Raw genomic sequence first — 16,054 nt, 5'->3', positions numbered from 1 at the left:
ACAGATAGTTTTTTCGGATATGAGGTCTCATTTCTAAATAGATTATACATTGTACTTTAATACTTATTACTATCCTCCCTCATATTTGTTTAAAGATGATGCCGTGTGATAATAATGAATTTCTTTAATGGTTAACTTAGTTTCACTTTTCCATTTGTGAGTCCCTTTGACTTATAAAGCCTCAACCTCCTTGACAACTTCGTTGAAAGAAGATTTGTATTCTTCTTCCTTACCCTTACCGTCCTTCTTCTTATTGCTGCCTGGAACAATGAAGACAACGGATGTTGGTCTCTTTGTGGCACCGGCGGATCCTAGGTCCTGTTTGGATGGGACAAAGATGTATGGAACAGAGTGATCTTCACAAAGAACAGGAAGATGGGAAATGACGTCGGCTGGGTAAATGTCACCTGCAATAACAACTAAACCCTTCTCACCCTTTCTCAAAGCCTTGACAACTTCCTTGACACCACGCTTAACATTCTTGGCCTTAGAAGCCTTCTTGACAGTCTTCAAAACCTTCTTGTTCAGCTTCTTGGACGCTAGAGGCTTTGAAAATGGCAGAACAGCAGGCATTCTAGCCTCGTAGTTGTCCTCTGTTTTAGTTTCCTTGACTTCTTTACTTTCCTTAGCCATGTTTGTAGGTGTTGTGATTATTTTTCTAAGTCTCCAATTGAAATGAGATGTGCTAATAAGACCAGTAATCCCATCCGTTGACTGCCTCATCGATTAAATTTTTCGAAAATTTTCAGAAAATTTTCTACACGAGGAAACGTGAAAGAAAAAGAGCACATGTCGTACATGATGATACAATATTACACTGCCTGTAGGGTGAAGTGACAAGCAGTTGGTTACTCCGATCGTGGACAGTCGGGTTTTCATCGGATGGTTGGATTGGCTTACTCTTTCTAATAAATATGTACAAATAAATATAGTATATTAAATGAATGGCAGCAAATGAATATTTTGTGTTTTAAAAGACCACGGCTTACTCCAGTCACATATTTAAGAGTACTTTTATTATTTTATCGTCACACTCGATTTATTACGACACAGTCTAAATCTGACTTTTTAACAAGTGTCAGTTTTTATTCCTATATTCCTCACAATAATATAAATATCCATGGGTTTGTAACTGAACAAGTTCCATAATAGTATCTGCTATGAATAAGGGTAGTATCTGCCTGTAGGAAAAAAAGACCAACATTTTGTAATTAAATTTCAATAATGAAACAGCAAAACTAGTTGTTTAGTTTTTGTAGCTTCTATTTCGGCCATTTTCTAAAAACCTTTATAGTGATTTATTCTGGACACTTTTTTTCTGTACTCCATATAGGATACCATGATCAATGTGGCTCTGAAATAGACTTTTTTCTGTTTTTCCTTGGGGGTGGCATGATACTGGAATTGCTCCTTCTGGTAGTAATTTTTTCTTACCTTATCATTCGACTTTTTCCCAACCATTTCAGTGATATATTCTCTTTCTATATAAAGATTATATAGAAAGAGAATATTTAAAGGATGAGAGACAAGGATTCCAATGACTGAAATCTGTGGCCTTTATAAAATAATTGGTGAAGCTGGATCAGACCTCATTAGCTTGGGTCTGTCCGTTCGTTATATGTATATTGCGTGAGTATTGATTAGTACATGTTGAACATCGCATATTGCGTATTGCATAGTAACTGTTGTTTCTCGCTAAGGGTTGCCTTGTGGAAGAGTGCTTATTGTTTGTGTTTCGTATAAGAGAGTTGTTGTCATAACTGAGAACTGTGTGAGTTCGTAATTGAGAACTGGGTCATGTGATTGGAACTGTATAAGTTCCATGTTACAAGAAGAATCAAAATAGTACTCTAGGTAGCCAAGTTGGTTTAAGGCGCAAGACTGTAATGTTTCCTTAGGAAAACAAGTAATCTTGAGATCGGGCGTTCGAATCGCCCCCTGGAGAATTTTTTTTATTGGTGTAAATTTTGACTCGTATATAGTGATTCATAAATTATCCAAGTGACCTGTTTTCCCTCTCAGAGCATCGAATTCCTACCCGGGATTCTTCTCTTTATGCTACTCTCTTGTAAATAAATAGCATGTAGTTGTGTACAAGAGAAGTATTATTGTTCGAATCTCATAATATAGTCATTTCGTAACACGGGAAATATCCCAATATCAGTAGACATATAAAGAGAAAAGCGGTTAATTCTTTGAGATTGCCCTATTTACTGGTTATATTAATATGCCTTATCTGCATCGCATATACCTCTAAATTGTTCCATATCTCATGCGTTAAGAAATGAGAAAATTGTTCAGCTAGTATACTTGTAAAGCTATCATCTCTCGATAAGTGACACTATGGTGAACGTATGTTTACAAGTTTGCATAAAGGTCTCAATTTGATATATATATATCATCACTGCTCTCCTGTATCAACGCACGATAAGTGATCGAAGACTTGTTGTTAAAAGATATGAATAATACATAACCTGTGGTTAAGTTTTTACATATCAACATAAAAATGAGTTCTATAAGCCAAAAACAGTTATAATAAATTTACCAAACACCTTAATATCAAGTTCAAGTCTGTGGACGCGCGTTAGCATCCCAACCTTTACCTTCCGGTTTTACACTTTAGTGATTGAATTAATGTTTTTGAATTGTAATTCTTAAATACATTTCAAAAGTTTATTTCGGAAAAACAAACAAATAAAAAATCAGCTTATCAGATGATAAGAGAGATAGTAAAATCTGATAACGAAAAAAATGCATATATAAAACCGAGAAGGTGTATTCTGCTATTGCAGAATGGTACTCAGATCCAAGCTTCCAAAGTGGCGACGAATTGAAAGGAAACGTAATGAACTGGGAGATTTTGGCGGAAAAGAAAGAGCTCAACTACGGCAGCAACTGCCCGAAGAATGGAAACTATCCGATAAAACTGTGGCGGCACTCAAAGCAGAACCAAATGATCTGATAAAAACCTGGATACTCTTGCCCAGAGACGGAAATGCTGTTACCCATTCCACCTTGCTGCAGTTGCAGAGCAATATTCAAAACCGAAAATGGACGAGTTATGATGTCACATTAGCCTTCTGCCATCGTGCTGCACTGATCCATCAGGTAGTTAATTGTTTATCTGAGATATGTTTCAAAGATTCTTTAGCAACCGCTAAGAAGTATGATGAAAGTAGACCGGATTGTTTACCGCCGCTATACGGCATTCCAATTTCTGTGAAGGATCAATGTAATGTAGAAGGGTTAGACACAACATTGGGATACTTAGGTAAATCATTCAAACCCAAGACACGGAAGATGGAGTCTTTGATAGTGTCATTGCTCAGAAATGCGGGCGCAATTATATATGTGAAAACCACTGTACCGTCTTCCATGATGGCAACAGAGACATTTTCAAACACCTTTGGATACACCTACAACAGTATTAATATGCGGTTCTCTACAGGAGGCTCAAGTGGAGGCGAGGGTGCACTGATAGCCGCGCATGGATCTGTGCTTGGGTTGGGGACTGATAGTAGGGGGTATATAAGGATCCCTGCTAGTTACCATGGCATATTTGGTTTGAAACCGAGTACAGAGAAGGTTCCTTACCTGAGGATTGATAACTCTTTTGAAGGTAGAGAAGTAATTCCTAGTGTAATCGGCCCTTTAGCAAGAAATTTGGACGACTTGAGATACTTTATGGATCTGGTTGCCAATAATTTCATGCCTTGGAAGTACGATGTAAAGTGTAAACCGTTTTTCTTCAGTTGCAAAGATAAGCAATTTGAAAGGGATTATGTTGTTGGAATTCAGTTTGAGGATGGAATGATAACACCCCCACCAAGCGACATCAGAGCTCTAAAATTATGTGAAGCAGTAATCAATGAAATGGAAGGCTTCCGAACCATTAGATGGGAACCTCCCACAGAGTTGAACGAAAGGATGTATAATCTAGCCTTCGAAACGGATATGGCTGACGCAGGCTGTGAGATCAAATCAGAATTCGATGCCACTGGGGAGCCTCTACTAGACATCCTGAAACCAATTGTGCTTGATGACCAGTCCAAACAGTACACAGTTAATCAATGGTGGAACCTGAGTAAAAGGATATCCGATGCAAAACAAGAGTACAGGGACTACTACAACAGTTTTGAAGAAAACGATAGGCCCATTGTAATTATCAGTCCGTCCACTCTTAATGCGTTTAGACCTGGTGATATGCTAAAGACGACTCTGAAATATATTCTGTTCGTCAATCTCTTGAATTTCCCATCTCTATCCCTGCCAATTAGCTCAATCAACTCTCTGACGGATGGCAAACAAGACTGTTCCAAAGCACTCAACCCTGAAGACAAAATGCTAATGGATTATTGGAATAGCCTTATTGATTCTGGTGATATGGAAAACTTTCCAATCTGTTTACAGGTACTGAGCCCCACTTTTGATGACAATGAGGTTTGTAAGTTTGGTGCCTTACTGTCGGAAAAGCTTACAAGTCTATAAATTGGAAAGCGTTTGTATACATGTGTTTCCGTTATCTTAAAACAAAATGAGGTTGTTCGTCTTATCGTTCAGTGTATAAACTTGTTCCACCGCTGTAGAAAACTCGTTTGCGCCGGTCGGGTTGTTATCCTTAACGTATTGATACAGTCCTTTCATTACCTGCTGATCCTCCTCGTCACCAACAAAGGTGATTGCTGTCCCAGAGTTACCTGCACGACCAGTTCTACCGATTCGATGAACATAGTCATCGAAGTTCTTAGACATTTGGAAATTTATGACAAGAGATACGTTGGGGATATCCAACCCTCTAGCAGCAATGTTTGTTGCAATCATGATTTGTGCTTTCCCAGTTCTGAGAAGTTGCAAAGAATGCTCTCTCTGCTCTTGACTTTTTGAACCATGCAGAATTGTCACTTTGTAAGCAGTTTCCTGTTGAAACTTTTGAGCCAACCAGTCGGCTGTGTTCTTGTAATTGATAAAAATAATAATCGGTGCCTTAAATTGCGGGAGTACTTTCGCTTTGAGCTCCACAAATCTTTGATCGGTGTTTGGAGAGTAACGAACGATTTGCTTCACTTGCGGTTGCGACCCCTCGCCAGAATCGACCAATATGTGTATTGGGGACTGCAGGTAACTATGCGAAATAAGCTCGATGGCGGGCGAAAGGGTGGCTGTAAACATCAATGTCTGAAATCCCGCTCTGTGTTTTGTCTCCACGTTGACTTTGCTAAGGGTCAACTTTAGCTGGTCCTCAAACCCCAAATCAATCATCTTGTCCGCCTCATCCAAGACTAGAGTGTCAATATTCGATATTGTTAGGATGTGATTCTCCAGACAGTCTATCAACCTCCCTGGGGTAGCGACAAGTATGTCACACCCGTTCCGCAAACTGTTTGTCAGCTCTTCCAGCGAGTGTCCACCAACGATGGATACCACCGTACACTCGTTTGGATCATCCGTCCAGTCTCTCGTGGTGACATTTTTTATCTGCGATTCAATCTGTTGGACCAACTCTCTCGTAGGTGCAAGTATAAGCGCCTTGGGACCCTCCATAAGTTTCAGCGAGCGTGGTCGTATTAAACCGTTCATTTTAATCAGGATCGGGACTGCAAATGCAACAGTTTTACCAGAACCTGTAGAGGATACACCAATAAGATCCTTGTACGGTTGGTGGACAATATTCGGGATGGCAATCCTTTGGATCGGGCTAGGCTCCACAAATTGCAAGTCCCGTGTAAGTACGTTAAGAAGTTTTGGCGGGATTAAACCCAGCTCTTGCCAGGTCCGCAACGGGTTCTGCACGGATCCCTGAGAGTTCTTTGTCATAATATGGTACTTCTCCTTCATATGTCTCCAATCCTTCGCTGTCATTGCATCCAGCGGCTTAACGGTCCAATGTTCACCCATATAGTTATCCATAAGGTGCGACCTGTCATGCTCTTGTGTCTTCGAATACAGATTTTTTACCAATTGGAGAGACGATTTAGACACGATGGGTTCCTGCTCCAGTAGTGTATCATCTTCCTGTTTCCAATCAAAGTTGAATTTACCTTTGCCCTTGTCTCTACCGCCTGTCTTGCGCCCAGAAGAAGTATTTATTGGAACCTCGGTTTCTCGAACAACAACACTGCCCGTTGACGATGCACCGTAGCTACGGGATTTCATCGGGATATTGTGTATGTAATCATCATCCCTGTCTTGCCCCTCCTGGGTGTTCTGAGAGTAATGTGCCACCGCTACATCCTGCTTCTCGCCTCTGCCGAGTCTCGACAGAAGTCTCGGTTTCTCTACCTTCCCGGCCTGCTTCCCACTGGGGCGTCCGCCTAACTTCCCCAACAGCACATCTATATTAACGGGCCTCGTCATTTACGCCCACAACACACCTCCGACAGACGTCAGGTACCGGTCATCGGACTCAAAGTGTCACTTCTCCAACTCGCAGTCATTCTTGATATTTTTTCTGGGGATGACGGAAGGGAGGAATAATTTTCAGTATAAAAGGGACGTGGAAGACACGAAGTTGGAGTACGACGCGGCTGTTCCCTCTTCTGCAGAGGGGCGAGTACACGAGAGCAGTGTTTTTTTGCGGAAACACCATCAATAAGAAAAACAGAAGTCCCAGGGCACTGACTCTTTCCTCTCTCGTTCGTCTAATTTGTATACGCTAGCCCTCTCTCGGTATTGATAAGAGAATCACGAACAGACAAGCGAGTATGAACGCCACATCGTGTTCAGTTAATAACAACCCGCTGGCGCAGATCAGTAAGCATACCCAGGATAATGGCGGTTTCGTGGGGGGGCGACCTCTCGGGAACGTCGGTTCGTCGACTTCCTTGGAGTCCGACCAGTTCAGGACTAAGCATAACGCCGTTTCGGAACAGAACAGGCATCAGATGAATCACTTCATGAACAACACTGGGTTTACTTCCCCACCCGCATCCTTGCAGATGGGTCAGCAACCGGCTCTGCAGTCTTGGTCGAGCAGCCAGGTGCCGACGATGCAGTCGTTGGGCCATCACCACCTTACACAGCAGCAGCAGCAGCAGCATCACCGTAGTGCGATGCCCATGTCCCCCTCAAGCACTAATTTGCAAATGAGGCAGAATGACTGGTCGGAGGAGTTTCAGTTACACAACGACAACTGCAACGCATCCAGTGTATCGATCTCAATGTCGCAATTGCAGCAGCTACGGTCTCCGGACGGGACTGTTGGGAATATGACACCGATGCACTTCCAGCCGAGGGGATACACTAGGTACAATAACAGTAGTAATGCTGCGGTTATTAATGCACACCAGAGACAGGCAGCTGCACCGCTGGAACAACAGGCGGACTGGGATGAGCAGTTCGACGAGCTGGAAAAGGAGGTGACCGAGTCGCTGCATATAGATGAGAAGTCTGCCGAGAAACAGAATGAGGTGCAGAAGGAAGAGGTTACCGTTGATGCCGACTACCAGTCCGAATTCCAACACGTGTGGGACTCGATTCACCAGGATGGGGAAGATGTCATGCCGAACCATTTGAACGGGCAGACGTACTTCAACTCGAGGCAGCTGGGGAACATCAAGTACGATTTTGAAAACAGCAAGAACGAGTACCTGAACAACCCAAACGCGTACGAAATAGGGTGTATACTGATGGAGAATGGAGCTAAGTTAAGCGAGGCCGCAATGGCATTTGAGGCTGCCGTGCAAGAGAAGGAACAACACATTGACGCTTGGTTGAAGTTGGGGCTCGTTCAGATCCAAAACGAAAAGGAAATCAACGGTATATCTGCTCTGGAAAACTGCTTGAAGCTGGATCCAAATAACTTGGACGCAATGAAGAACCTGGCGATCAGTTACATCAACGAGGGATACGACGCGAGCGCGTTCACTATACTGAATAAATGGATAGAAACCAAATACTCAACGATCGACACGTCCTCACCAGAAATTATCACCGATGGACACAAACTGGTTGAGAGCGAGATGGAGGATCCGTTATCCCTAAGCGAAAAGATCACCAAACGATTTTTGAAGCTTGCCAACCAGCTTCCTGTGGTTGATTCCGATGTACAGTTATGCTTGGGGTTGCTATTCTACGCAAACGATGATTTCAACAAGACCATCGACTGTTTCAAAACGGCGTTACAAGTCAACCCGAACGACGAGCTGATGTGGAACAGGCTTGGAGCTGCTCTGGCCAACTCCAACAGATCGGAGGAATCAATCAAGGCGTATCACAGGGCTCTGCAGTTGAAGCCATCGTTTGTCAGGGCGCGCTACAATCTGGCTGTCTCGTCGATGAATATTGGGTGCTACAAGGAAGCTGTCGAACACCTTCTAACGGCATTGAGCATGCACGAAGTGGAAGGTTTAAGACAGAAGGACAAAGACTCGCACCATTACTCAAACTACAACAACGATAACATCCTGGAAACTTTAAAGAGAGCATTTATCGCCATGAATAGGAACGATCTTCTACAAAAAGTCATGCCGGGTATGGACTTAAACGAGTTCCACTCCGAGTTCAACTTCTAATCCTGTGCGGGTGGCCTGTGCTCCTCCCCTCCCACATAAACAGGATTCTGTATCACTTCACATCTCAATGAAGAAAGGGGTATTTCCAACGACCATTTTCAAGTCTCATTTTTGCATCTCTGCTCGCGACAAAGCAAACATGTAATGAAAGAAAAAGTCACGTTCGAGGCTTTCATCAGTAGTTTCGCGTATCTAACGAAGTACTCTATTTGCATTAACCATCATCTCGTCATCGACGTCTGTAAATTTTCCAATTTTGTTTACACTTTTTTGGTAGGATTTCCATTTTTAATTTCAATTTTTCATTTTCGTTATTTTTTTTTTCAGTTGTAGACAGAGAACTTTTCTATCTGCAGACAGTGTGCAACGCGATACTTTTTGCAAGTGGATCATCTGAGAGGGCCTGAATACACTGTGGGTGAGATTCAAGGCACGCGGTGGAGGGAAGAACACATACCCATCCAAACCATCGAACGTACATTACAATGTCGGTGCTACCGTACTACACGGAGGGGGAGGACGATGAGGAGAAGAAGAAGAAAACGCTGTATAGAAACCCGCTACTGACGCCGTTTAGGCTTCTTTCACACAGGGTGCAGAACATGCTGGGGAACAGCACCAACACGTGTCGCGTATTACTCTTCTTTGCATTTGTTGTCACGTTTTTCTATTTCTGGACAGGCGAAGATACCACTACGGTGTCGCATTTGACCGGGGGTGCTGATGACTCTCAGACGCCGCCCCCGCTGATGTCACGTAAGAACTCACCATGGTGGTCTTTGGCGCCTGAAAAGACGCCGCGCTTTGTAATTATATTGGCTGCCAATGAGGGCGGTGGTGTTTTGAGGTGGAAGAATGAGCAGGAGTGGGCGATTGAGAAGATATCCATTGAGAACAAGAAGTCGTACGCGAAGAGACACGGGTACGGGTTGACAATTAAGGATCTGACGACCTCGAAGCGGTACTCCCACGAATACAGGGAAGGCTGGCAAAAAGTGGACATTTTGAAGCAGACTTTCAGGGAATTCCCGGATACAGAGTGGTTCTGGTGGTTAGATTTGGACACTTTGATCATGGAACCGGACAGGTCTCTCGAGTCGCACATCTTCAGCAGACTGGATCGGATCCTCGACAGGACGTTGGAATCTTTCAACCCACTGGAGCTTGAGACGGATTTACCGTACGTCGACTACACGCAGGAGGCAGATTTGCTCATCACACAGGACTGCGGTGGGTTCAACCTGGGGTCGTTTCTGATCAGGAAGAGCGACTGGTCCAAAGCGCTGTTGGATATATGGTGGGACCCAGTTCTCTACGAGCAGAAGCATATGATGTGGGAACACAGGGAACAGGATGCTTTGGAAACGCTCTACGCCAGCCAGGGTTGGATCCGCTCTAAGGTCGGGTTTTTGCCCCTAAGAATTATAAACTCTTTCCCACCGGGTGCTTGCTCGGAGTTCCGGGATGACCCGCGGTACTTCTACGAGGAGAAGACTCGAGATTTTGTCGTCAACATGGCCGGTTGCAACTTTGGGAGAGACTGCTGGGGTGAAATCAGCCACTACGCTACTTTAATGGAGAAACTAAATAGGAAGTGGTACGACCGTATGTTTTTCTAACTAAAGCAAACAGACACTTACGCACATAGATACATTGCTTCAGATATATACACTCACATGTATAGATATATCTGTGTAAACAATAATATACGGCGGCGATGACGTCTTTCTCATTCAAAGACATGTGACACACTTAGTTCTTTGGAAGAAAATTGGAATAAAAAAAGTAGGAATATGATATTTCTACAGATTTGAAGGTTGTGATCTGCTCCTGTTGAACAGCTCCGTTTAAGCACGTTCAAGTCCACCCCCTGCCACCATGTCGATTGAAGCTATTCTTATTGTGAATAAATCTGGTGGTCTGATATACCACAGAGACTTCAACAACAAGACGAGCGCGACGCATTTGAACGGTAACGATTATTTGATCCTGGCCAGTACCGTCCACAGTGTCTTTGCCATTGCGAGCCAGGTTACCCCGAAGGCTCTGAAACTCTCACCACCGAAAATAGACTTCACGATACCGTACCATCCTTACGTTGGTGTCCCGAACCCGAACAGCAGCAACACCTCTAATAGAAGAACCGTTTCTAGCCAGAAGTTGGGCAGTTTTAAAGGTCCAGACTTTTTCAACGGGCCATTCACCAGTTGGAATAAGAGTGGGATAAGACAGTTGATCACGGACCACTTCACAATGTACATCTACCAGTCGCTGACGGGCCTCAAATTTGTTGCCCTTGGTAGTAGCGTCGCGGTACTGGGTAAGAACGCCGCCGTTAGCAACGAAGTCGCCGACAATTTCCTACGCAAAGTTTACTGTGTCTACTCCGAATACGTCATGAAGGATCCGTTTTACTCACTGGAGATGCCGATAAAGTCCAAAACGTTTGACCAAAGTGTCAAGTCGCTGGTGGATAATCTGTTGTGAAAGGCAGAACCGATAGCCTCATCGGGCCACATCCCGCCCTTCATACACACACACTGCGTGATTTTCTCTAAACAGACATGTCCTGCACATACTACATCAGTCTATTTTTATTTTGTTAAATGTGGTGGGCCTGCTACTAGTTACTAAGGTTTCGAAACCAGACACACAACCGCTTAACAGGGAAATAGCAAGCAGGGATAATAACGTCGCCGTGCGTTTAGAAGACGAACGGTGCCCTCTCATCGCATTCCCAGTCAGGAGACTGCATGTAGAAGAAGAAGAAGCGGAGACATGTACCCGTGTTTCTCTGTGCCGTAGAAGAGAACAAATGTGCCGTCAAAGGATGGAGAGGGAGTGGACTTGCAACGCAATACTATGTTTGTTCCGCTCATCTCTTTTCGTCTGCACCAGAAGAGGAGATGCATGCACGGAGTGCCGTCTTCCGAAGTTGAGGAACTTTTGATTTTTTTAAATTTATTCTTTCCGCTGCGGTGTTTCTCTAGAGCATGAACGCGGGGATGGGATGAGATATTAAGTATGGCATTTTACAGACTGGTATTGTCTCGGTATTAATCGACACCAATGAATTGTACCTCACAAACACGGATCCGTGTCCAGGAACCCGGGGGACAGCACTCCACAACCATTCTCCTCGGAACCCACTACTGCTAACCAACACTTCTGCGGGCGGAGATGCCGTATTGTTCTTTGTTCTGTTTTGTTTCGGGGGAACCTTTTGCGGTGCCACCCTCATCGCTGTCTGACACCTTGTGCAGTTTCTCTTTCTGCCCCACATCGCCATTGTCTATGGTTCCTGAGATGGATGGAATGTGGCTTCATTTACAAAGTGCCAAGTGGAGCGATTTGAGGAGACCACAAGGGCCTAGACAATATTCTTTTGATTGTCTGATTTGTCCTGATTTATTTTCCTTTTTGTTCATATTTTTCCTCTCTCTGCAACAATAATGTCCCTACATATTGAGCTGTGCATATGCGTCTGGAACAAATTTCCGGGGAACATATACGCGTACTTTGCAAAATCTTGCTCCGTCTGTCCCGAAATGACATATGCTATTATGTGTGTACCTTACTCTTTCGCTCTTGTGTGTTGTCTCTTTTAATGGCCTCCGCCGTCCCCGCATACGTGCTCGCGCTGTCTTTCTCTGTACACAGACACACACACTTCCCACTGTACGACACTTCTCCAGGTTTAACACCGTCCGTCCGTCCACCACCGGAAAAGATCTGTGGGCGAGCCAGCCGGAAAAAAGTGTCGTCTCTCTTCTCTCCGTCCGTGCTCGGCCGCTCCCCGTTTCACCTTTCCTGTAATATGTCCGGAGAAAAAGTGGGAAAAAATATTATTATGATATTCCATTGTCGAAAAAATAAAGTATTATGTTATGTTATGTTATGTTATTATTTATTTTTTCTTTCCTTCCGTTTTCTTTCTTGCTTTCATCACATCTCAATAGTATCATGATAGCATAAGAATATATAAGCCCTTATTAATTTGACGTAGAATAACGGAGTGTGTGTTGAGATTACGGAATGGCACCTGTTTTTCTTGCTCTCTCTCTTAGAATTTCTTGGTTTATTATGAGAGGATGTTTCGATCTTATCTTATGTTCATTTCAGATTCTTTCCTCTATTATTAAACATCCTTCCCCTCCGCCGTGTCTCGTATTCTCAGTTTTATCGAACTTCCCCGGCTGATTGATGAGTATATTAATCCGTGTATCATTAGTAGTTTTGGAAAGAGGCATCGGTAAGTGCTGAAACGGGACAATATTTGCAAAATGTCTCTTGTGTGTATAATCAATAACATAGAGGTGAAGGAGAGGTTGGACGAGGGGGGCAGCGGGCTGGTGTTTCGTTGTACGGATCTTTCCACAGATTCAAACTGCGTTCTCAAAATACTGCCCAAGAATCTGATGGACTACAAGGACAAAATATCCATGGGGTTATTCTGGGAGGAGTTCTTACATTTTGTGGAACAAAAGGACCGTTCGCTTACATTGCCACAGATAGATTTCGATTCTATTACAAATATCAATGCGGACTCTATCAACATAATACCACACTATAAAGAGATTAAGCTGCATCTAATGATGCAGAAACATAAACATATTGCCAAGATTCGGAACGTTCTAGACAGTCCACTGGCAACTTTCGTCATAATGGACTACTACCCAATGGATCTCTTCACAGCCATCATCGCAAGGAAAAGATTCCAAAAAGATGGTGCGGCCATTAAAAGAGTGTTCCTACAGTTTTGCTCAGCATTGGATTTCTGTCACTCAAACGGGGTATACCACTGCGATATTAAGCCGGAAAATATCTTGCTTGATGAACAAGACAACGCATACTTGTGCGACTTCGGTCTAGCAACAACAACACCCACTATAGTCCCCAACAGCCCCATCGGGAGCACATACTACATCGCCCCAGAGAGGATCCACTACAATCCGCTGTTGACACACACGCCATGGGAACTTCTCGAGACACGGGCTGCAGATATATGGTCTCTAGGGATAGTGCTGGTCAACATGACCTGCAGGTGTAACCCATGGTTACAAGCGAGCGCACTGAAGGACAAAACGTTTGCCAAATTCATCACAGAACCGGAGATCTTGAAACAGATACTGCCCATCTCCGACGTAGTTTTTTACCTCCTGAAATCCATCCTCACAGTGGACCCAGTGCAAAGGCTCGATCTCAGGTCGATAATGGTGGGTGTTGCGCAATTGGAAGATTTCACCACCACGGAGGCCAGATTGACAGGCGTGCCGTTACTAAGTGACGAGCAGTTCTTCGGCATCGTTTCGGAACACATTGTCCCTGAAAAGGACGACGAGTCCACTTTGAACGGTAGCGTGTCTTTATCCCGCCCGGGGACAGACATTCCAAAATTTTCAGATAGGGGAAGCCAGGATTTGTCCACTTTGGACTCATCCACATCGCTGGTAAACAGCAGCACGGGTAGCAACACAAACCTCCTACTGCAGTATTCCTTCCCATCATAGATAAGGACACACGCACTCCTAATTACTGCTGCGCAATAGTCGCTGCTTGGACAATTAACGTATATATACAATGCCTACAAAGTTTCAATGTGCCATTGGAACTTCCTGGTATATCTTACACATAATATATATTCCTATATTGAGCAATCGTTCAACACCATTAATTAGATAAAGCAAGGATGGGGGCGTGGGAAGAAATTTATTTGGCCATGATTTCGTCACACACTTTGTGAACGATCTCCTCAATCTCAGGGTACGTCTTGTCGTCCATATTAACAATGTAGCAGTCCTTTTCATCGGGAAGTGGTAGTTCCAGATCGCGAAACTGCGAGTCCGCCATGTCGGACTTCATAAAATGCCCGCTTCTTTGGTAGAGTCTCTTTAAGATATTTTCTTTACTAGCGTACAGAAACACGAAGGAGAAATCGGTATCTGGGACCGTTTCCCTAATCAAGTCTCTGTACTTTAATTTCAGACTAGAACAAGCAACAATAGACACTTTGGAGGGGCATTGTTTGGCTTCTTCAGATCCAGCCTTCGCCACAGTCTGCAGCCACCCCCACCTATCTTCGTCATTCAGTGGAGTACCAGAGGCCATCTTAGCGACATTCTCCTTCGGATGCAAGTCGTCACCTTCAATGAATTTCATATTGGAACATTTGCCGCTGTACACTCCTATCAAGGTATGAGCAATTGTCGACTTACCGGTACCAGCAGTGCCGGCCAATACAATTACCTTTGGTCTGTCTGACATAATTCAAAGCAATGGTTCTCTGTTGAATGGGTTGGTTTTAGCAGCTAAAAAAGGAAGGAAAGCGAGGAAAAGGGTTCGATATTACGCGAAATAAACTAAAACTTTCTCTGTATATCTCTTACCTTATATCTTACTTACGTCCAGTTCGTAAACGGAAAAGAAGTTGTATTGCTTACCACATACGCCGTCGTATTTATATACCTCCTATTTCTATCTTGGCAAACGGATATCTTACTGTGCACGGATATAAGAAAAATTACGACTTTCAAAAAGCAAGATTATAACCCCGGGGGGCCTTAGAAAAACAACAACTGTGAGAAACAAAGAAGAACCTGAAGGGAAAAGAGCCTTACAGAATGGTGCTGAGATATTTAGAGTAGTCTGTCCAGCAATTACGCCATTAACGGCTAATGCAGGCCGTCAAACCGCGGGGTCGTAGCTTGTCAGAGAGAGCAAAAAAAGTAATTAATGCGGGGTGAATGCGCGAGGAGCGGATTTTGTAAAGAAGAAATGAATACCTGGGGTGTGGGTCTCTGTCCCCAGGTAGACAGTAGGCTCCATCGGTGTCCTTCTAGGCCAATAAAAAAATAGCGTGCGCTAATCCCGCCATTTCTGCCCGTGTTACAAACATATTACTTAAGAAACTTAAGGTGCAAAGGGTAGATTTTTTTTGGCATTGGCACATAATTTTCGAAGCGTGTCGGGGCAGGCCAGGTCTCCGTGGATTGTTTCCTCATATCGTAGGACTAACACCGTCTCCAGCATTAAAAAAAACTCTACTGGGATGGGCTCGTAGATCCGGTTTTCGGACACAAAAGGTCCGTCTGCTAGAGGGTGCGAGCAAAAAAATAAAATATGAGGATGCCGTATTGAAATCCTATATGCATATATTCAAGTATACTTTTGACACCCTTTCAAGAGAACATCTCCGGTGGGGGTACGAAGCCATATTCCGTGAACAAATTGACTAGCGCTCGGTTTCGGATCAGTGATAAAATTTTCCACAATTCATAATCTGTTTTCAGAGTTGCTACTTGGATAAGATCATAAGTATCCGTAAACTCCTCAAATGTCAAAGCATCGAAATTGTAGCCCTCTTTAAGGAAACTGCTGACGAATCTAAATTTTGCATTTCTTCTTTCAGTTTCTCGGACCTCAGACTGCAAAATACCCAACTGTCTGTTATTCACAATAACCTTTGACCTAAATAAGTGATTCAGTAATTGTGTTAAATGCGCTGCGGTAAACACTATCTTTCGCTGGGGGAGGCGGAAACGTAT

At 43.7% G+C, this 16,054-nt stretch overlaps 10 protein-coding genes and 1 non-coding gene across 11 annotated transcripts in view; 7 read left to right on the top strand and 4 right to left on the bottom strand.

Moving 5' to 3' along the window:
• Nucleotides 1-171: 171 nt before the first annotated feature.
• NHP2 (snoRNA-binding protein NHP2) lies at nucleotides 172-633 on the bottom strand (the record flags this gene model as incomplete). Its single annotated transcript, XM_022608485.1, has 1 exon — nucleotides 172-633. One exon carries the CDS (start codon nucleotides 631-633, stop codon nucleotides 172-174), a length of 462 nt encoding a protein of 153 aa, XP_022462340.1.
• Nucleotides 634-1,848: 1,215 nt separating this feature from the next.
• On the top strand, nucleotides 1,849-1,945 carry KNAG0Atrna3Y. The gene is made up of 2 exons: nucleotides 1,849-1,888; nucleotides 1,909-1,945. It is a non-coding gene; the product is annotated as a tRNA-Tyr (tRNA).
• An 848-nt stretch (nucleotides 1,946-2,793) lies between these two features.
• AMD2 (putative amidase) lies at nucleotides 2,794-4,488 on the top strand (the record flags this gene model as incomplete). The annotated part of the gene is made up of 1 exon (XM_022608474.1): nucleotides 2,794-4,488. One exon carries the CDS (start codon nucleotides 2,794-2,796, stop codon nucleotides 4,486-4,488), a length of 1,695 nt encoding a protein of 564 aa, XP_022462339.1.
• Nucleotides 4,489-4,524: 36 nt separating this feature from the next.
• Nucleotides 4,525-6,354, bottom strand: PRP28 (mRNA splicing protein PRP28; the record flags this gene model as incomplete). The annotated part of the gene is made up of 1 exon (XM_022608463.1): nucleotides 4,525-6,354. The coding sequence occupies one exon, from the start codon at nucleotides 6,352-6,354 to the stop codon at nucleotides 4,525-4,527; it is 1,830 nt and encodes a 609-aa protein (XP_022462338.1).
• A 347-nt stretch (nucleotides 6,355-6,701) lies between these two features.
• On the top strand, nucleotides 6,702-8,510 carry PEX5 (Pex5p; the record flags this gene model as incomplete). Its single annotated transcript, XM_022608452.1, has 1 exon — nucleotides 6,702-8,510. The coding sequence occupies one exon, from the start codon at nucleotides 6,702-6,704 to the stop codon at nucleotides 8,508-8,510; it is 1,809 nt and encodes a 602-aa protein (XP_022462337.1).
• A 485-nt stretch (nucleotides 8,511-8,995) lies between these two features.
• On the top strand, nucleotides 8,996-10,129 carry MNN10 (alpha-1,6-mannosyltransferase; the record flags this gene model as incomplete). The annotated part of the gene is made up of 1 exon (XM_022608440.1): nucleotides 8,996-10,129. The coding sequence occupies one exon, from the start codon at nucleotides 8,996-8,998 to the stop codon at nucleotides 10,127-10,129; it is 1,134 nt and encodes a 377-aa protein (XP_022462336.1).
• A 259-nt stretch (nucleotides 10,130-10,388) lies between these two features.
• Nucleotides 10,389-10,997, top strand: TRS23 (TRAPP subunit TRS23; the record flags this gene model as incomplete). Its single annotated transcript, XM_022608429.1, has 1 exon — nucleotides 10,389-10,997. The coding sequence occupies one exon, from the start codon at nucleotides 10,389-10,391 to the stop codon at nucleotides 10,995-10,997; it is 609 nt and encodes a 202-aa protein (XP_022462335.1).
• Nucleotides 10,998-11,988: 991 nt separating this feature from the next.
• KNAG0A04090 (uncharacterized protein) lies at nucleotides 11,989-12,477 on the top strand (the record flags this gene model as incomplete). Its single annotated transcript, XM_022608418.1, has 1 exon — nucleotides 11,989-12,477. One exon carries the CDS (start codon nucleotides 11,989-11,991, stop codon nucleotides 12,475-12,477), a length of 489 nt encoding a protein of 162 aa, XP_022462334.1.
• Nucleotides 12,478-12,793: 316 nt separating this feature from the next.
• Nucleotides 12,794-14,020, top strand: VHS1 (putative serine/threonine protein kinase VHS1; the record flags this gene model as incomplete). Its single annotated transcript, XM_022608407.1, has 1 exon — nucleotides 12,794-14,020. One exon carries the CDS (start codon nucleotides 12,794-12,796, stop codon nucleotides 14,018-14,020), a length of 1,227 nt encoding a protein of 408 aa, XP_022462333.1.
• Nucleotides 14,021-14,219: 199 nt separating this feature from the next.
• On the bottom strand, nucleotides 14,220-14,774 carry KNAG0A04070 (gluconokinase; the record flags this gene model as incomplete). Its single annotated transcript, XM_022608396.1, has 1 exon — nucleotides 14,220-14,774. One exon carries the CDS (start codon nucleotides 14,772-14,774, stop codon nucleotides 14,220-14,222), a length of 555 nt encoding a protein of 184 aa, XP_022462332.1.
• A 914-nt stretch (nucleotides 14,775-15,688) lies between these two features.
• KNAG0A04060 (uncharacterized protein) overlaps nucleotides 15,689-16,054 on the bottom strand; it is a gene marked incomplete at both ends in the record, with an annotated part of 1,134 nt that continues 768 nt past the window's right edge. Inside the window, one exon of the mRNA XM_022608385.1 lies at nucleotides 15,689-16,054. This exon is cut by the window's right edge and continues 768 nt beyond it. Coding sequence (XP_022462331.1) covers nucleotides 15,689-16,054 — 366 coding nt within the window.

This window comes from Huiozyma naganishii, chromosome 1, assembly GCF_000348985.1.
Source record: "Huiozyma naganishii CBS 8797 chromosome 1, complete genome".
NCBI lineage: Eukaryota > Fungi > Ascomycota > Saccharomycetes > Saccharomycetales > Saccharomycetaceae > Huiozyma > Huiozyma naganishii.
This window is presented reverse-complemented; position numbering and strand designations above follow the sequence as displayed.